The sequence below is a fragment of the Lissotriton helveticus genome, chromosome 8, assembly GCF_964261635.1.
Source record: "Lissotriton helveticus chromosome 8, aLisHel1.1, whole genome shotgun sequence".
NCBI classification, from domain to species: domain Eukaryota; kingdom Metazoa; phylum Chordata; class Amphibia; order Caudata; family Salamandridae; genus Lissotriton; species Lissotriton helveticus.
Window position 1 is genome coordinate 965,855,313 of NC_136069.1, and position 21,786 is coordinate 965,877,098.

At 44.7% G+C, this 21,786-nt stretch overlaps 1 protein-coding gene across 2 annotated transcripts in view; it reads right to left on the reverse strand.

The window, feature by feature from the left end:
- Positions 1 to 21,786, reverse strand: part of NFKBIZ (NFKB inhibitor zeta) — a 542,353-nt gene that overhangs the window by 96,356 nt on the left and 424,211 nt on the right. Inside the window, exons 9-11 of one of the 2 annotated variants that reach the window (XM_078657808.1) lie at positions 20,648 to 20,817; positions 20,039 to 20,149; positions 19,777 to 19,944 (exon numbers count right to left, since the gene is read on the reverse strand). In XM_078657808.1, the coding sequence (XP_078513934.1) occupies positions 19,777 to 19,944; positions 20,039 to 20,149; positions 20,648 to 20,817 (449 nt within the window). The remainder of the gene's footprint in view (positions 1 to 19,776; positions 19,945 to 20,038; positions 20,150 to 20,647; positions 20,818 to 21,786) is intronic. The other variant, XM_078657809.1, reaches the window with a different exon arrangement.

Consider the following 21,786-nt stretch of genomic DNA (forward strand, 5'->3'; position numbering starts at 1 on the left):
AAACTGCATTGAAGCCTAAAGCCAATTGACATCTCTGGCCACAGGTCAGCCCCTGGTAAATTGTCCCACAGGTACCCAGGGCACTGTGACCAAAGTAGGCCTCTAAGGGCTGCAGTACTTATTGTGCCACCTTTAGAGGTCCAGTATCATTACACTCGCACACACTGCCTTTGCAGGCTGCGTGTTTTGTTGCAGAACAAAGTGAAGTCAACATGGCAAACATTCCTGTGTGCAATGCCTACAACCCACTACCCTGGCATAGATCTGTCACCCCTCTACCTCGGCGCACTATACCAGTGGTGAGGGTACAAGAGCATAAGCCCTGTACCTCTACAGTGTCTAAGTCCATTCTTAGACATTGTAAGTGCAGTGCTGCCATTAAGAGTATATGGTGCTGGGAGTTTGTCATTACAAACGCTACAGCACCATAATGGCTACACTGAAAACTGAGATGTTTGGTATCAAACTTCTCAGCACATTAAACCCACACTGGTGCCAGTGTCAGGTTTAATGAAAAATGCACAGAGAGGGCATCTTAGAGATGCCCCCTGATAACTAACCTACCACTAGTGTCAACGATAAAAGTCTACGTAGCAGCCTTGTAGAGGGATATTACCCAAAACAACATAGTTCCATTTCATGAGAGTGAAATGTGCTCTGGGGATGGCAAACAGTTTGCATTTGCCATAACATGGGTGAATAAGTTTAACAAAGATGTATTGGTTGATTGAGTAACAATCCATCTTGTCAGCACTAACTTTGAGATGGATGTGATAGGGTATGATTGTTCAAATGCACAAAGTTATTGCATCTCCTAATGGACAGAGCAGTGTCAGACTGTGAACTATGGATTTGAAACCACGCTTCAATCTGTAGACCGTAACAGTATTGTGTATGCCTTACAATGATGCACGCATCTGGATGCCTGCTCGCCAGTCTTGAGCAAGATCATGCAGCTTACAGCCAGTTCTCTTGGGCTGCACACATGGTGCATCTGTCCAAGCTTACCACAGTGCTATTGAATTGAGCCTTTTGCATTTATTAAGCAAAGTCTTTAAGCACAGGTTTAGCTAGCACAATCTTAAATTACAAAGCAGCTTTAAATTTCCAAGCACAGTGTTATAGGTCTTTATTAGTACAATACCATACAAAACAACCGAGATCAAGAAAAGTAGGTCCAAACGAACAAGTTACTTACCTTCGGTGAGTGCTTTCTGGAGGATACTCCAACTGTATATTCCTCACCTTAGATATCTGCCACCCCAGTGGCAGGCCTAGACAGCCCTAAGGCAGGGTGCAACGCATTTCATGGCAGAACATGCATTTTACATGTTTGGAAAGTAAAATTTGTAAACTGAAAAGATTTGTCGCCCAATTGGTGAGTACAGAGTTACATGCGGACTCCTCAGCTGTACTAACTCTGGATTGGGGCAATCAAAGAGGATCATCCAAGGTATCAAAGAAGTCATTACAATAAGCCCAATTTGATTATCATGTCAATATTAATGTAACCAGTTGCAGTGTGCAACTTTAGCAAAGTTGTCACTTTGTTGGCTTCAGTTCCCTATGCCCATACTGGTTGCACATGGAGCCCCAAGACAGCTTTCTGGCCTTCTGGGGAGACATGCTAACGACTCACAGAAGAGGTTACAATAGGGCCTGCTCTGGATAGAGGGTCACTACCTTCCTGCAGGAAGCCCCGCGAGTGATGGCCCAAAAGGCGATCTTCAAAGAAGAACCCACATTTGAAGGGCAAATGATTAAACACTTGGGAGAGGGGCTGCTCCACTGTTCAAGCAGACAGGCTGACACTTGGGACAGGAGAATGGAAATCAGGTCCCAAACTGCTTTCCCAGGGGCGTGCAGCCCCCTTGGTAGTGACACAACTGAGATGGGCTAAGGAGCTCCACACACCAGGAGAGGGGTCCTGCCATATTGGAAGTGGGCAGAATAGTGCATCCTGGGATGCCCAGATGCCACACTTCATATAAAGTGGTCATCAGGTGCAAGGGAACGTTGTAGCCCACTGACTACCAGGCACATCCTGCACTGAGGGCCCTGAATTCAGATTTCGACTGGATCAGAAGAGGGACCGAAGGAGGACTGAACTCCTGCACTGTGGAAACAGCAAAGGGAGGCTGCACTGGCGTGGACTGCACCTTCTGAACCTGGTGGCTGGCAAAGGAGAGGGCCTGTACCTACTGTGTCCTGACCTAAGAAAAGCTGTCTTCAGACCCCAGCCAAATCCAAGAGACTCCAAGGGCCTGTAAGCTGGCCTCCTGGTCACAGCACCGGAACATAACAGCCAAGACACCTGGTGGGGCAACTTCGTAGCTCTAAGTCTTCAAACCGCTGCAAGCCACTTTCATGCAGCACCAGGGACGAGGACCTGACACACAAAGTTGCACCCGGGTTCTCTGAGCCTGGGAGTGTTGTCAAGGTAGGATAAGTTATTTACCTGTAATCCTAGTTCTCTTCCAGGGGTATACTCATCAAAGTCATAAGCACTGAATAGTCCCGCCCACGTGCAGGACCCCGGAGCAATAATATGCATATATCTAGATATATATATATATATATATATATATAAATACATACAAATACACATAAAATACCCATATATATATATATAGATAATATGCATATACATATACAGCCTGAAATACACCAAACTAGGCTCAAAAACTGCCATTATTGCATGTAAAACTTTTACATTTGCTAAATAAAGACATATACATTACATTATATGATAATGTAAAGAAGAAACACTGCTCTGGGTTTCTTTGAAACACACAACCTTTATTTTCAAAGGTAAAAACAGGCAGGATCATAGAGGCAGATTTAGCCTAGATAGGCTGCATTGTAACAACTGAAAAACTTGGCGCCGTGACTTTAAGACCTCCATGAGCCTCCAGGCTCCCATCATGCACCACAGGTGACAGTTAGGTCAGTGCTTTTGGACGGCGTATAACAGTGTGATAACAGCATGGGTAACATGTAAAATAGACAGTCCTGATATTCGCCCGGGGAGGAGGGTGGGTTGCTTATGACTTTGATGAGTATACCCCTGGAAGAGAACTAGGATTACGGGTAAGTAACTTATCCTTCTCTTCCAGGAGATACTCATCAATAGTCACAAGCACTGAATAGAGTAGAAAGCCCATCCCATACCCGCGGGCGAATACCAGTCTCTCTAAACAGTACACTAATATATATTACCCAAACAAATTCCTCAGGGATGCTTGACAAACTTGAGCATCCGCCTGAGTATTAGAATCAAGGCAGTAATGGCGAGCAAAGGTATGAACCGAACGCCATGTAGTTGCCTTACAAATTTCATGAATAGGAACATTTTTAAGCATTTCTATCGTAGCAGCTTTTCCTCTAGTGGAATGCGCCCTCAGCTTGCCCGGGAGCTGTTTCCGTGCCAACTGATAAGATAACATAATACATGACACAATCCATCTAGAAATTGACCTTTTAGATGCAGGCAAGCCTGTATTCAGAGGGCCGTAGTTCACAAACAAATGATCAGACTTTCTAACACTCTTGGTTTTATCAAGATAACATTTTAAAACTCTTTTTAAGTCTAAAGAGTGTAAAGCTTTCTCAGCTGGAGTGTTCGGATTAGAAAAACACGTAGGCAGTGTAACTGACTGGTTAATGTGAAAGTCCGAGACTACCTTAGGAAGGAATCTCGGATGTGTCCGAAGCACCACTCTATTCGCATGGAAAACGAGATAAGGTTCTGTAGAACAAAAAGCCTGTATCTCGCTCACCCTGCGCACAGAGGTGATCGCTACTAGGAAGGCCACCTTCCATGTCAGATGTTGAAGGGACGCCTTATGAATAGGTTTGAATGGAGTACCCATCAATTTGGACAAAACCACATTAAGCTCCCAAGGAGGAGAGGGAGCCCTCACTGGAGGATACACTTTCTTGAGACCCTCCAGAAAATCCTTCAAAACAGGCATTTGAAAGAACGAAACCTGAGTGGGGGGACTTTCGATATGCTGTTATTGCTGCCAGATGCACCTTTATAGAAGAATACTGTAAACCTGCTTTGGCCAAAGAAAGTTAGTATGGTAACAGTACCTGTTCTTGACCTTGAATAGGGTCATGACCTTCAGCAGCACACATGAAAAAACGCTTCCATTTGAAAGCATACAACTCTCTCAAAATGTGCATACAGTCCTGCGAGAGGCCTAAATGTCCATATTGGACGAACTCAGGAGTCACATTGCCAGCTTCAGGGATGGCAGGTTGGGATGGAACACCCTCCGTTCTTTCTGGTCAGCAGATCCAGACAGCAAGGAAGCCTCCTGTGCGGCACTTTGGACAGATACAGGAGATCCGGGTACCACCATTGGCGAGGCCAATCCGGAGCCACCAGAATCATACCTGTCTTGGACTTGTACAGTTTCCTGATCACCAAGGGAATGAGTGGAATCGGTGGAAAAGCGTAGAGTAATGTCCCTGACCAGTCCATCCATAGAGCATTCCCCTTGGACCCTCGTTGTGGGTTTCTGGATGCGAAGACGCGGCATTTTGCGTTTTGGGCGTCCGCAAAGAGATCGATTTCTGGTGTCCCCCAGGCCTTGAAGACATCTCTTATCACTTCTTCTTTTACCTTCTTTTAAGACCCAGTCGTGTGCTTCTGCAAAGTGTCTGCTTAGGTCGTCTGCTTGGATGTTGAGAACATCCGGCAGATGGCCCGCCGATATTTTCATACCCCAAGCCAGAAGCCACTTCCATATGGCTTGCGCTTCGAGCGACAGGGGTCTGGATCTCGTTCCGCCCTGCTTGTTCAGATAGTACATTGTTGTTGTGTTGTCCATTTGAACAAGCAGGGAGGATGTCTTGATTGCAGGAAAGAAAGCCTTGAGAGATATGTGGACAGCTCTGAGTTCCAACATGTTTATATGATACAGTCTTTCTTTCTCTGACCGCACTCCTTGAGCTTGAAGCGATCCCAGATGAGCGCCCCATCCCTGAAGGGACGCATCTGTCACCAGCGATTGTCTGGGCATGTCCTCTTGGAAAGGCATTCCCACTACCAGATGACTCCGCTGCATTCACCATCGAATGGTGATCTGTACTGCCAAGGGTAGTGACAGTTTGTCCTCCCAACGATTTGTGAACTGGGACCACTGGTCCTCCAGAGACTGCTGCAGAGGTCTCATGTGCAGCCTGGCGTTTGAAACGAGGAAAATACAAGAGGCCATGGACCCTAGAAGAGACGAGATCTGCCTGGCCGTGGGTCGAGGAGACTTCAGAAGAGTTTGACACTTGAGGAGAATGGAGGATAGTCTCTCCTCCGAAGGATACGGTTTTGCGTCCTTTGAATCCAGAAATGAGCCCAGATAGTGTATCCTCTGCGTGAGATTGAGGATAGACTTTTTGAAGTTGACGTGCAGGCTCAGTCTCCGCAGCTGATGTATGCAGAACATGAGATGCTGCTGAAGCAGAATCGGAGACGCACTCTTTAGCAGCCAATCGTCTAGGAAGGGATAGACGAAAATGTGCCTCTTCCTCAGAAAAGCCGCTACGACTGCCATGCACTTTGAAAAAGTGCGAGGAGGTGACTTTAGCCCGAAGGGCAACACTGTGAATTGGAAATGGCTGGTTTGGATGCAAAACCTTAGAAACTTCCGATGCTTTGGGGCGATGGGGATGTGAAAATAAGCATCCTGAAGATCTATGGATCACATCCAGTCCCCTTGATGCAGAAGTGGAATTATTTGATGTAATGCCAGCATTCTGAACTTTTCTCATCGAATGAATTGGTTGAGACGCCAGAGATCTAGTATGGGCCTGAACTCCTTGTTTGGTCCTTTCTTTGGAACTAGAAAATAACGGGAGTAAATGCCTTGTCGATGCTGTGCCTTTGGGACCTCCTCGATGGCATTCTTTAGGATTAAGGCAGACACCTCTTGTCTCAAAAGATGAATTCGATGGGTCACAGTCTTTTGAGGAGGAATGGAAGGTGGAGGAGACTTTAATCTGATGGAATATCCATTCTTTACAATATTCAGAACCCATTTGTCTATTGTGATGTTTTTCCACTCTTCCAGGCAAAAACGAACACTTCCCCCCCCACCAGAGTGGGTAACGGGCTCAGGGAAAGCAAAAACTCACTGGTTATGTTGCTGTTGCTTGTTTCCAGGTGCAGACTGCCTGGAAATGCCATCTCTTCCTCTACCAGGACGACGCTGGGAGAACTGAGATCTTCCCTGATTCTGCTGTGACGACCCTTGAGGGGTTTGAACCCTCTGCAGGTTCTGTCTCCTGTCGTACGGACGGTATTTTTTCTTAAAATCCTTCCTTTTCTCCAGACCAACAGCCCTCACTGTATCAAGTTCCGTCTTCATTCGCGACATCTCATCATCAGCATTAGATCCGAAGAGCGATGTTCCGTTAAAAGGCAGATTAAGAATCCGGTGTTGTGCCTCAGGCTTAAGACCCGTGAGCCTTAACCACGCTGAGCGCCTGGCGCTGAGCCCATGCGCGTAACCATGTGTAGATAAGTCAGAAGCATCAGCGGCTGCACTAATCACCTGGTTAGCCACTAGCCCACCTTCATGTAAGATTTCAAGGAAGTCGTGTTTGTCTTCTTTAGGAAGCTTTTCTGCGAAACGAGAAATGGAGTCCCATAGTGCGCGGTCATAGCGACCCAGCAAAGCAGAAGCGCTGGCGACTTTCATGTAGGAAGCAGAGGTAGCACACATTCTCTTCTCTACTGAGTCCATAGCTTTACTGTTCTTATCCGGAGGAACAGAAGATGAAGCCGCTCCTGTTTGATTTTTGCGTGCAGCTGAGACAATCACAGAATCCGGCTTTGGCTCAGCCCTCAGAAAGAACGGATCATTGTCCGGTGCTTTATATTTTTTGGCGATCCGAGAAGGAACCGTTCCCAAAGCGCGGTTAAATACTTGTGCTGCAAGGCTCCAACAGACCTGGTACCAGAGGAAGTAAGGGCCTTGACGTTAGCTTTTGATGCAACGTTTCGAAAATGACCGTTGTCTTGGTGGTAGAGACCAGCATTTCGATATTGAGCTTAGCTGCTCCGCGACAGAGAACCTCATCAAAGGTAATTACATCATCAATCTGTGAAATCCTACTCGGAGGAGTTGACAACAGTGTCGGTCTTCGAATTTGTAGACCTTGTCGAGGATCTAGTATCGCGCCTCCTGGGGAGTGGCGATGTGATGACCTAGAAGAGGGTGAAGACCGCCTCCTCACTGATGGCGATTTCCTCGGAGGAGTACGCTCACGTCTTTTTGGAGAACGCACCAACTGTCTTGAGGGCGATCTTGACCTCGAAGCAAGTCTTGCAGACACAGGTGACCTGGAATAGGATCTTGGAAGATTAATCCTCCTTATCTTCCATTCTCTAATCTCCCCCAGCCATCGTGGCGAGATATTGGTCGCTGGCTGAATAGGAGAAGGTGCTCTCGAGGGATCTGGAGAGATCTGCACAATCTGAAGTCCAGGGGAGGAAGAAGAGCTCCCAGAAGACCCAGTAAGAACCTTAGAGCGGTCTTTAGACACCGTCCTAGGCCTCTTAGCTGCAGGAGACGCCGAAGACAACCTCCTCGACGTCGACCTCGGCGGCGACCTCCTCGGTGGCGATGGTCTCTTAGGCGTCGACGTCGTGCGCCTCAACGGCGATGGTCTTCTCGGCGTCGTGTGCCTCAACGCCACATGACTTGGGCTCTCTGACGTCAAAACCTCTGCTGGTCGGTTCGACGTCGATATCATGGCACCCCTCGACGGCGACCTTGACTTATGTTCAGAGCCTCTCGGCGGCGACCGTCGACGTCGATGAGACGACGTCGAGTTCCACCCTCTTGCAGTCGTAGGCGAGCCAGACCTCACCTTGCTTACACGGCGAGATCTTTTTCGATGGCGAGGGATTTTCGACGTCGACGGACGCCACAACGGTGATTTCGATCAGAGGTACCTTAGAAGAAGATCTTTCCCTCGACGTAGTATGGGACCGATGTTTTCTCTTCTCCCCTCTGTCTCTACGCTCTTTGTGCTGGGAAGAAGGCTTCTTGGAATGAAATTCTTCTCTTCCACTCACAGTATCTCCTCTGTCATACAGGGACTGAAGCCTGCTCTTCTCTCTCTCCCTGAGAGTTCTGTTAGACAACTTGCTGCAGTGGTAGCAGAATTCTGGCTTGTGAGAAGATGGTAGACAAGCTACACAGACCGAATGAGGGTCTGTCTTGGCCATTTTTTTACCACAGGCTGGACACTTAACAAATAAGGCCTGCATTATGACTGGAAAAATAGCCAAAAACCAGGAAAAAATTGTAGAATTAGTCAAACAATTACTAAATACGTCTAGTAAAGACAAAAAAATTAGAGAAATACCAGAAGAAAGTGATAAAATATCACCAACTGGCGAGCTCAATGCTCCAGGATCCTCACAGGAGCCGGAAAAAAGAACTGACCTAACTGTCACCTGTGGTGCATGATGGGAGCCTGGAGGCTCATGGAGGTCTTAAAGGCACGGCCCCAAGTTTTTCAGTTGTTACTATGCAGCCTATCTAGGCTAAATCTGCCTCTATGATCCTGCCTGTTTTTACCTTTGAAAATAAAGGTTGTGTGTTTCAAAGAAACCCAGAGCAATGTTTCTTCTTTACATCATATAATGTAATGTATATGTCTTTATTTAGCAAATGTAAACGTTTTACATGCAATAATGGCAGTTTTTGAGCCTAGTATGGTGTATTTCAGGCTGCATATGTATATGCATATTATCTATATGTATATATGGGTATTTTATGTGTATTTATATATGTATATATGTAGATATATGCATATTATTGGCTATTGCTCCGGGGTCCCGCACGTGGGCGGGACTATTCAGTGCTTAGGACTATTGATGAGTACCCCCTGGAAGAGAACAGCTAGAATCCCTCAGAGGAAGAGTTATTGACTCAGGAAGGATTGGCCTTGACCCAGACACTGGGAAACCAGTAGTCCATTGGCGAATGGACTTCTGCAAGCACTGAGAGGACCATCGACCCTGTGACCAGGACCGCCTTACCTCCTTCATGGACCTAGGAGTAGTCGCAGCAAAACCCTGGTGGCCACATCGTATCCACAGCTTTTTTCATGTATCTTTCATTCTTTGCATCAGGACCACTTCCATAAAGCCCTGCACAGGAAAAAAGCACCTGCAACTGATTGAGGACTGCTTCACCTAATGAGGTAACTGTCTCCTAGGATCTTGCTGGTTCCCCTGAATGGCTCCCACTGGAGTTGGTCACCGAAAGTGATCACAACAACTAGCTCAAATTTTTTGGTGAAAAAGTTTTTAACTGTGAAATTAATTGAATTTACCAATGTTTGTTCGCAGGTGAGTGAAATCATCCGATTTACTATGTGTAGGAAGCTGGCTCTGTATATACTATATCAAAAAAGAGACATAGTGTGCACTAGGTTCTCAAAGGTATGGCAGAGGATAAAAGCAAATAATACCTTCCTGTCAATTTAGTGGTAGCTGGGTCAAGCAGTTAGGCTTATCAGAGGATAATGTGAATGCATCTGTTGTACATACTCATACAAGGCAGAAACACACATTCAATGACTAACTCCAGGCCAATGTTTACAAAAATAATACTTTAGTTACTTTTATTTTACGGACCAAGTGGAACTCAGTTACAGGTAAGTAGACATTTCATAAATGCAATACTTTTAATGTACAGTTGTCAAAAATCTTTTATGAGAATAACAAATACTTAACAGGTGCATGTAATTCTTTTCAATGCCAAAGAGATACTTTGTATTATTTTCAGAATCAAACACTTCGAGCTATACAGAGTTGACCAACACTGAGCAAGGGTCTGACCAAGGTACCACCAGCGGGACTGAGGTGGCTGGGTGCAGAGGTCACTGGGCACAATGATAGCCTATGGGAGCTGGGGGCACCTCGAAGAGGCACCGGTTGCAGGTAAGTGCCCGCAGTTTAGTTTGGAAGATGGGACTAAAACTGCAGATCCCTCCTTACACATGCAATCGAGATCAGGCTTCTAATTGAGGAGGAAGAGCTGGAGGTTCTATTTCTGACGGAAACCTGGCTCAGAGAAAGCTCTATCCCAGACATTGTAAACACCCTTCCCCAGGGCTTTGAAATCGATCTCCATAATAGAACAGGGACAATAGGAGGGGGCATTGCCATCATTTGCAAATCTCACCTAGCCTGTGTTATTAACCCTCTCAACATAGCGAAGTGTGAGGCCTTTGCGTTCAGACTGTCTCCCACCCCGCCTGCTCCTTCTCAGGCTGCCTTATCTACAGACTACCAGGGTCATGTACACCATTCTTAGACGCTGCTCCAGACATGTTGGCCAGCTTGATAATACGGAAAAGCGGCTTCACTGTCCTAGGCGACTTCAACATCCACCTGGATGATTACCCTAATCCTTCGACTAAGAAATGTGTAGCCGACTTGGATGCCATACAACTCACACAATTGGAACACCTGCCCACTCACGAAAAGGGCCACATTCTGGACCCCATTTTTTCAAATGACCCCAGACTGGAAGCACTAGCCCCCAGTGGAGAAGTGTGGCTCAATGGTTAGAGCGGCAGACCCTGATGCAGAGGTCTAGACCGGGACCAGGGATCAATTCCCGCCTCAGCAGGTCTTGGGCTCAACTTCCTCGGACCGGATAATTCTCGCCTCGGTGCCTATTCTAATCATGGGTCCCACTCTGCAACTCTGGGCAATAGCTTGCTTAATCTCCACAACGGCCCCAACAAAGCTAGGATGTCTGGCTTCACCTTGGGGGTGCCCAGGAGTGGGCAATTCACAGGGAAAAGCCAGGAAGGGTTCCACAGCGGTATTTGTACAAGCGCCGAGATACCCCAGCTGGGGTCGATTCGTGCGCTATACAAGTACACTACATTTACATTTACATACTTATGCCTTGGACAGCCCACTTCTTCATCCCAATCCGGTTTCTAAAACCCCACATTACAGAGCCCAAAAAAGTAAGCCCTGTACTGGGACGTAAATGGCCAAGGCATGCGCCCGAAGCTGGGACCACAGACCTTGAGTCAGCTTACCCACTAGAATCAAAAGATTTAAAAGAAGCCCATAAAAATTGGGTATCCTGGATAAACGGATCCATAGACCGGAACTTTAAAAAACCAGGTCCAATAAATCTAAAAAACTCCAACAGATCATCCTGGTTCAGCCGTGAGTTGGTCGCTCAAAAGAAAAAGCTGTAAAAAGCTATAACGAAATTGGAGAAAAACGTATGACCCAAGCTTAAAATAGCCTACAAATTAGCTATCCAGCAATATCATAAGGAAATTAGGAAAGCACAAACTGCCTTCTTCGAAGGAAAAATCGCGAAGTCCTCCAACTCTTTTAAGGAGTTTTTTAAAATGGTAAAGTCCCTCTCTACAATTGACTCAGGCACAAACGCCTCCCAGTGCTCAAAAGAGAGATGCAATGAGCTAGCCTCATTTTTTAAGAGCAAGGTAGAAAACATCTATAACACACTCCACCCTAACATCAGCCTTGCATCAACAATCACCGAAGCCCCCACCATCCCCCCCCGAACCTCCCTGGAATATAGAACAGCAACTACCCTCTACCCCCCACCCCCTTCTCACTTTCCCCGAACTGAGTGAGGAGGTGGTTGGGACAGAATATCAAATCAGGGTCCCCCTCTAGACACGGCTCCACCTCATATTCTTGCCCATGGTGGGAAAGGTGTCCTAACCCAACTCTCCCACCTCATTTCCCTATCCCTGGAAAGTGGGACAGTAGCTAAAGAGTGGAAGCATGCATAGTAAAACCTCAACTGGAAGAAGAAAAAAAAAACTTGACCCCGCCTCTCTGGCAAACTACCATCCGATCTCATTACTACCCATCCTGGGCAAGATCGCCGAGAAACACGTGAATCGCACTATCTCGCAATTACTAGAAGACAATGGGATCATACATCAGAGACATATGGGATTTCGACCAAAACACAGCACTGAGTCAGCCTTGCTTGTTGTCACCGAAAAACTAAAAAGCATTTTAGACCAGGGAAGAGCCGCTGCAATCATGCTACTGGATCTCAGCATGGCATTTGACATGGTAGACCACGCCGTACTGGTCTACAGACTGAAGGGAATTGAAATCTGGGGTACAGCCATCAAATGGCTGGACTCTTTCCTGGATGGTAGCTCTTTCCAATGCATGGAGGCCGGAATCTTTTCAAACTCCTTTTCAGCCCCATGAGGGGTCCCTCAGGGATCTTCCCTGAGTCAGACCCTCTTTAATATATACTCAAGCCCAGTAGCCCACATAGTACAGGAGTTTGGTCTCTCCATTGTGTCATACGCCAATGACACACACCTAGTGGTCTCAATCTCAGACTCCATCAACTCAGACCATGGACAACTAGCCCCTGCCTTGAAAAGATTGGCTCCTGGATGGCTGACTGCAGCCTTAAGCTAAACGGGGATAAAATCGAGCTTATGTTCCTAAGCAGCAACGTCAGCCCATGCTCGGAGATCCCCAGGCCAGCTAAATGGGGTACCCCGCCTCCCCCGAAAAATTCGATAAAAAATCTTGGGATGTGGCTGGACCAGAACCTAACAATGTAGATCCAAGCAAAAAAATTGGCTAGCACCTGCTTTTGGATGCTCCGAACGATCAGGAAAATTCTGAGCCTGCTCCCAGAAAACTCAAGGAAGACAGTGGTTCAAGCCTTGGTGGTGTCAAGACTTGACTACGGCAACTCCTTATACTTGAGCTCCACCAAATAGGGATTGCTTTTCTTTTGTCTGCCAAAGGATTGGGACTGCGAGCTGCTTGATTCTGACTGCTCTTCCCGCTACTTCTTGCGGAACCCGCTCCGCGGGTCCCGCTTCGTGCTGGGCCGTGCTATTGCCACATTTGCATTGTTGGACTGAGGAGGAACCTACCAGGCGCCCGGTTTCTATCTTGGGGCGCTTGCTGGTGCAGGGCTGCGAGCGAGGGTGGGCGCAGGACTACAAGTCCCAGGAGCGCCCGCCCGTCTCCATTGCCAGCAGCTGAGTCGCTCTCCCTGCAGGCTCCTCCCCCGCATTCACTGCAGTAAAACCCCCTGTACCTGGGGCTTCGTCGGATTGCTTTTCTTTTGCCTGCCAAAGGATTGGGACTGCGAGCTGCTTGATTCTGACTGCTCTTCCCGTTACTTCTTGCGGAACCCGCTCCGCGGGTCCCGCTTCGTGCTGGGCCGTGCTATTGCCACATTTGCATTGTTGGACTGAGGAGGAACCTACCAGGCGCCCGGTTTCCATCTTGGGGCGCTTGCTGGTGCAGGGCTGCGAGCGAGGGTGGGCGCAGGACTACAAGTCCCAGGAGCGCCCGCCCGTCTCCATTGCCAGCAGCTGAGTCGCTCTCCCTGCAGGCTCCTCCCCTCTTATACACAACCTATAAACTTATCAGTCTTGTCCGCTGCGCTGTAGCGCGCGGGAGTGAGCCGGGAGAAGCCCGGGACAAGGGCGGGACAGTCTGCGACAGTCCGCGATTGGCAGCGACTGGACTGGGCCAGGAACATTGACTTTTCATCTTCGTGAGTGACCTTAACTTTTCAAGATAATTCCTGAAGTACAATTGTTACTATTATAGTTTACCGGCTGAGGGCTAAACAGTACTCGCCAGTAGTGACTCGTGGCAAAACAGACTTGATATCTTTAGGGGCCATTCTGATTGTTAAGCGTTTTTGTTTTTCAATCATGTCTAAACAGAAACAATGTATTGCCCCATCAAACACAATGGACAATTATTTAGTCCAAGTGGATGCTAAGATAAATAATGATAGACGGTCTTCCCTGGGTTTGAGTCTAACACCTAACATGATTTTAACTGACTCCCCTCAAGTTATTACACAGGATCTAGATAATCCCAATGGTCTAGGGGTGGTTACCCAGACTAGTATTGATAGCCCTGCCCTTAATACATCGTTCCCTCTCACACAGAGTAACCCTCGAGTTAACTTACAGGATGCAGAAGATGTCATTGAGCAAGGGGTGCCCTCCCAGTTAGGTACTGATAGTCCTGTGAATAATGTACTGTCACCAGACATATTGAGCAACATAATTGAGGCTGATCACGATGATTCAGATCTAGATTTAGAAATCGTGGTGGGAAGTCCCCCTAAATCTATACCTGTCCCTGCACCTAGGGTGACAAGAGGGGTCACAAAGGGACAACCTAGACGTACTGGATTACGGTCTAGTAGAAAAAGACCAGCAACCCCACCTAGGAAAAATATTTTAGACACCGTAGTAGCCGAGGATGAGGGCAGTATGATGTGGGATGAGGCCAACATTAAGAAACTTATGGGACTGTTTGACCAAAAAATGAGGGGTATAATTAAACCATTGATATCCAGGATCGACCAATTAACCGATAAAGTTCATAAACTTGAGGGGCTCCTGTTGTCCACGAATGAAAATTTGGGAGAAATACCCAACCAGGTGATGGACAAAATAGAGCAAATTAAACTCATAGATGGGAGAATTGGAGAAAGTGGGGAGTCGGTGGTTCAGACTCATCCACCTATCTCCATACCATTTCCAATAGAAAATGCTCATTGTGCACTAGATCCAATAGCAACTAGCGGGTCGGGGGGAGATTCCCTTCCTGAATCAGGCCCAGTGGAATTAATCGTAGAAGCATCTCCGCGGATCCTGGTCCTTGCAAATGTTCCAATTCTAAAATCTGGACAGATAGAGTCTTCCCAAGCTCTTCTAAGCAAAGCTTTACATTGGCTTACGAATAATATGCACATTACCCATTGGGGCAAACAGAAGCTTGCAGAGGAACTACTAACAGCCAGGAGAGTAAAATGGATAGGCAATAGCCCAAAAAGATTTGAAGGCGACTGCGTGGTTCTTAATTTTAAGGGGCCAGAAGTATTGCCTGAGATTCTACCTAATCTCTTGCCCCCACAACGCAGAACAGCAGAAATCATCCCTCTCACACTGGACTTCTTCTATAGTAGAAGAGGCTTTATTGCAAAATCAAGTGTCTTAAGAACTAAATGGACTACAGTGGCAAACAGAAGGGGTGTGGAAGGGAGTGTCCAAAGAGATGACTGGGGTGTTAACTTAGAAAACTTAGAAAACAGATTTGCTGCACTATCTAACTTAAATGATTGCGATTGACTCGTATATCAAGCCCCGATTCGGATAGCTAGCACCATGGAAGTTCTCAACAGTAAAATTGGGGAGGGAGGGACTGATTCCTTGGAGTGGTGCAGATGCTTGGGCCAGTGTAACGATAGTGAGCAGGTACAGGAGAATTGCCCATCTATTCCCATAGGCATCGCTTCGGAACCCTTAACAGTAGAAATAACACAGCGGAATATAATTGAAAGCAGCCTCCCAAGAGCAGGCCAGTTAGGGTTTGCCATACCTGTGAAATTGATGAGTTGGAACATTGCAGGCTTAAGCTCAAAAAGAGATGATATAAAATGGCTGGGGCTGCTAAAAGAATGTGATGTGGTTGCCCTTCAGGAGACGTGGGATAGGGATTGTGATTTTTGGTTAGATGGATACACTTCTCATTTTTTAGCTGCCCAGCTATCGAGTTCAGGTCGAAATAAGGGGGGTTTGTTGTTTTTGATATCTGTGAATGTGAGGGGCACCGTAAAGGTTTTGAAAATATTATCCATTAACTTTTTAGCTGTAGAGATTACTATGCCTAACAATTATAAATGTGTCTATATTAACCTTCATAATAGCATACATAGTACAGTACCAAATGACAACATTAACTCCTTGACTAAGTTTTTATGTAAATATAAGGAGAGTCAAACAACTTTTGTATATTTTTTCCTGATGGGGGATTTTAATATACATTTATGCCAGCAGAACTGCCAGTTTAGAGATACTATTAATACTGATATGCTTCCCTATCCACACTTTGAACACTCTGTAAAGGGGTCTGCCCTGGAAGAACTTCTTTTAGAAAATGATTTATATGAACCACAGTTCTATGACATTAATGAGAGGGCGCCAACTTACAGTGCTAGGGACAGCAATACTATTATTGATTATATATTTATCTCGCCGGGCATGCTGGAAAATGTAATTTTTTATAATGCTGTACACACAACATTTAGTGATCATAATCCTGTAATTTTAGAGGTAGATAATAACATGTTGTTTTTTAACAAAGGAATAAACGTGGAATCATTTACAGATCTAAGTGTTAAAGACCAGGGAAGACGGGTTAAATGGAACAAAGTCATCCCAGAGGATTTCTTATATTCCTTAAGAGAAAAGGTGGGCAAAGAAATTAACATCTGTAGGGACCCACTACAGTATGAGGGGAATATAATTTTATCATTTGAAATAATTTGTAAACAAGTAGCGGATGATTTAAAATGTAAATCGAAAAATAAGGTGAAAAAGGAAAAGGGGTGGTTTGACAAGGAATGCTCCAAATCTCATAGAGACTTATATAAAGCATTAAAAAAAATACCCAGAGATAAACAAGAGGTGGCCATATTTAGGAAAAAGTATAATTCAAATATCCTAAGACGAAAAAACGAAATTAAAAGACAAGCTTGGGATGATTTATATGATAAGGCAACGCTGAGGGATAGCGCTAAATTTTGGAAAATTGTTAATACCCCCTTATTCAATGGGAAAGATAATGCTTTATTACAAGTAAATATCCCTGAACAGGTTTGGTTGGATCATTTCCACAAAATCTATGGAAGTAACCTTGATCTGGACACATTAGACCAAACCCTGTTGGAACCACAGGAGAACCTACCCAGTTTTAGCATTAAAGAGGTACAGAAAGCCATCGAAGAAACAGCAGGCAAAAAAGCCCCAGGTCCAGATGGCGTCCCGGCAGACATGTTTAAAGCTAATCCCGACATATGGGCAGTGGTTCTCACCAATGTCTTTAATGTGATTAGTCTGGATAAGTTAAAAGCCCCAAAATCATGGTCAAAGTCCACCATAATCCCCATTTTTAAGAAGGGCCAAAGGGGGGACCCAAGATGCTATAGGCCCATATCCTTGTTAGATTCTTCGTTTAAAATCCTGGGCAAAGTTATCCTAGAAAGAATCTCATCTTGGGCGATAAATAAAAATATTCTGTGTGAAGCTCAGTACGGCTTTCGCTCAGGAAGAGGCACAGAGGACCAATGCCTAAATTTACATCTCACACTGAGTAAATACACAGTAGCATCAAAGGGGATGATGTACCTAGCATTTATGGACCTGTCCACAGCCTTTGACCTAGTTAATAGGTCAAGGCTGTGGACAATTCTTTTGGAAATGGGCCTGGAAAGGGAACTTGTAAATTTCCTGGCGCAGCTACATAGTGATCTGAGGGCATCTATTCGCATGTCTCAAGAGGGAAATTGCACTGCTTTCTTTAAGTCTGGTAGGGGGGTGCGCCAAGGGTGCATTTTGGCCCCTATGCTTTTCTCCCTTTATATCAATTCACTGGGAAAAACGTTGGAAGCAGCCTCTATTGATGTACCGCGTATGGGTGGCTCCTCTTTGCCGGTTTTATTATATGCCGACGACACAGTTCTATTGTCAAGAACCCCAAATGGATTACAACTTCTATTAAACTCGTTTGGTGCATTTATGCAAGATTTGGACCTACTAGTTAACATAGAGAAATCCCACATAATGGCAGTAGGTAAATGTAAGAATAGTATTAAAACTCTCTCCTGTAATGGCTCAGTGCTTACCAAGGTCAAAGTTTTCACCTACTTAGGTGTGGTGTTCGATGAGAGGGGGACATGGGCACCACAAATTAAAAGTAAAACAGCGGCAGTCAAGAGATCGGCTGCCGCTATTCTGGGCTTTGCAAAACGACTGGGTGGTAAGCCAGCTGAGGCCATATTGTCCATCTATAGAGCCAAAACCTTGGCTATTGCTAGGTATGGGGCATCCATCTGGGGCTATAAAAATCTGGCTCAAATACAAAGAGAGGAAAATATATTCTTGCGATCTATACTGGGTCTCTCTCAATCTACCCCAGCATTCTCGGTTCATATGGAATTGGGGATGGGGTATATCGAAGATTCACTGTCTTTGGCCCCGCTATTGTCATGGATTAAGATATGGCTTAACCCAGTTTTAACTTTAAACCACAAGATTATTGGGGATTGTATGGGGCGGGACAATGCGGTGGAGATCGGGTGGCTAACATACATTAAAAAATCTGCAGTATACCTGGGCCGTCCCGATCTATATTTTAAACCAGAGAGCTTGGTGAAAGAGGATATAAATTGGGTTAAGATCCACTATACAAAGAAAAAGGAGGCAGAAAGGGAGGCTAGAGAAATCTTGAAGCCAACTGTAAGGTCCCACGCTATCTATTCAACCTTACCTGATTATAGTAAATAAACCTTTTCATCGATGGGTCCTTACAAGATTTCGCTTCAATTTAGCTCACTTTCTCTTAGGAGAATATGAGAAGTGGTGTAAGCCCCACGAAAATGCTCCCTGTAAATGTGATGACTTTTCTGACCAGGACCTATTACATTTTGTGTTCTTCTGCCCTCTTTTTAAGAGTGGGAGGGAAAAGTTCATCAAACCATTACTGAAAAACCAAAGGTTTATGCAGGTTAAACCAGCCTTATTGTTCCTGCAGCTTATGGAATCCCCATTGGTTATGTATGGGGTAGCTAATTTTCTGATTATGTCTATTCGATCCAGACAAAATAGATTGCGGATAACTATGACCTTGAACCATTAGTAAAAATTAATTATGAACTATGTAAACTTTATACATTTTTCCTTGCACTTAGCACTTTGTATATAGAACTGTAATAATCCTAGAATCTATTAAATTTTGTAGGATTTGCACATTTTTTTCTGCAGCTGTAAAAATGGTTGCTTTCAACTCTGATCTGAAATGAAGATGTGTACATTGAATTCATGTTTTTTCCCCTTTATATAGGTTTTAACATTGTTTGTCTAACTACTTGTGTTTGTATGATCAAAAATGAATGTATAGTATAGCATACTTTTATGATTTTAAAATAATCGAATAAAGTGTATTTGACTCGGACTCTCCCCCAAATATGTCACAGACAGACTGCAGGTGGTACAGAATGCAGCAGCCTGACTGCTTCTGAAATTACCCAGGCATTAGTCAGTTAGAGCCTCCCTTAAGGAGCTACACTGGCTGCTGGTCAAAGCCAGGCTCAAATTCAAGTTCCTCTGACGGGCTCATAGAGCTATGCACGGGAAAGGCCCCACGTTGGTACGAGAACTGATCTCTCAGTATTACCAAGTCGCTATCTCAGATTAGGATCAAATTTTCTGATGCACACCACCAGAATCAAAAGATCGAGATGGGGTGGGAGGTCGTTCAAACACCTGGTACCCAAGCTGTGGAACAGTATGGACCCAGAGCAGCGAATGATCAAGAACAAAATGACCTTTAAAAAAAGACTGAAAACATGGCTGTTTTCCTAAGCTTATCTGCTAGAATTTCCCCCGTCTTGCTTCAAACAGTGCTGGGATGCCTAAGGGTAGCCATGCGCTCTATACATCCCTAAACTAAACTTTAGGGACACAAACCCTGAGGGTTAAGGACAGCACTGTAGTGGCCACCGAGTAGCACCGAAGCTCCACCCCCAGTGGCACAGGAGCGGCCGGGTGCAAACGAGGCGTTGGTTGCTGTATAGAAAACAATGGAGATTCTCGGTTAGAGATAAAGGCTGCAGGCTCGGTCCAGAAGACTGGCTAAACCAACATTTAACATTCTGGGATATATTTTCACCTCACCTGTTCACCCAGAGGTCCTTCCGCCACCAGATGAATTGGCTGTTCATTTTCAAGATTTCTCATACTTGGATCAGCTCCCTTTCTCATCAGCAGACGGACAGCATCTAACTGAGTCAACTGATGATGCAGACTAGCAACCACATGAAGAGCAGTATTACCATTATATGCCTGGAAAATTGGAGAAAAATCAGAAGGACAATAGTAACATGTTTCAATCAATATAGCTCTTACTTCTTAGTTGCTGACTGGCAAACAACATTACCTTAGCATTCACAAAAGTCATGGAATTTGGCAAGTCCAAAAATAAACGAAGTAGTTCGATATTTGACTCTTCAGAAGCCAAATGCAGCGCAGATCGGCCACTCTTAAGATCCTATGAAAGGTAGACATTTCTAATGAGGCGCAAGTAGTATCACAGAAGGTTTGTCATACAATGTTTATGAGAAGACCAGAGTATGCCCTACACTTTTCATTAGGTTATTTACGCAAATGAGTGAATCACCAGAAAGCTTCAAGTGATTATTTTATGTTTAGACAAAAGCAACAGCATTTGTGACCATTTCACAAGTTATTATTAATTTTATGACATTTCAACGTGATCATTTCAAATGTGAAAAAAAAGTGCCACTCCTTTTAATATCATATTCACTACAGAGGCCTGCAATGCCAAATAAATGTTCTGATGAATTGTATAGTCACTAACAGCTATGCAAAAGATAAATTAAGTTAACACATCAGACAAGTCAAAAGCATTCACTGATGAGAAAAGCTCACAAACATGCTGGATCACACCATGTTAAAGATATACTTGCCCGCTGTACTTATTTTTTAGATTTATTTTAAAGAGCGCTTAGAGATGAACTGAACCTACTCTGGTTTCAACTGATGCTCCCATCTGGATCAAACATCGGATTGTATCTATCAGACGCTTGCTTTTCAACAGAAGGTCCTGAGCCTCAGGTGAATGCGGCTGGAGGCTCCGTGGAAGCTCATGAATGGCAGCGTTGTGGGACATTACTGCACAGTGTAAAGGCGTTATGCCTTAAAAAAACAAAACAGAACAAGAACCTAAGTAACTTTTTTGCAGACATTCAGACATTCTAAAAGAACAAAAACTTCTGAGGCTAGACACAATCTTCATAATGCATAGAGGCAAAAAAGAATTGCAGTGAAAACACATTTTTGCATCAAAATATAATAATGGAGGTCAACAGAAAAAAAAAACATCTGCTATAACATAAGGGCGTGAAATCTGCTCCTAACACGTTTTACAATTGTGTAGCAACAAAATCTCAAGCATGTAAGGAAATTATTTTGTCACTCTGTGCTATCGAAACAGGTAGCCACAACACTGGATTGAAATGAGTTCTCAAGGACATACTGTAGGAAGCTGGCTCTGTATATACTATACCAAAGTGAGGTATAGTATGTACAGAGTCTAGTGGAACCCCGAAGGTAGGCAGAGGTAAAGTAAGATAGCGCCTCACTCTCTATTTTTGGTAGTGTGGTCGAGCAGTAAGGCAGTAACAGAGGACAATGTTAAGCATTTGTTGTACACAGTCAGCAAATTAATACACACACTAAAATAATAAACTTCAGACCAATTGTTTTTGTATAAAAAAATATTATTTTAGTTCTTTTTTTTTCTAGAACCAAGCAAGCCTGGCACAGGTAGGCAATAATTACTTTACAGTAGTAATGCAGTTTGTAAACAGTTTCATTTGTAATTGTATATGCACTTTGTTTCGACTTACAGTATGGTTGCAGAGAAATGCAATACTTTGTAAATATAGTACATAGACTGGAATGGGCTTTCCACTAAAATACCAGGTAAGTTACTTTTTAGATTACTTTTCTTACTCAGAGTAGTAGTATACCTGGATACTACTCTGGGACATTTCTGTACACAGGTATCTAAAAGCGTTTTGGTTGAATAGCACTATTTTAAAGAATTTCTTTAGGTTTTCAAACTCCACACTTGAAAACGTTTCCAAGAAATACAGTCAATGT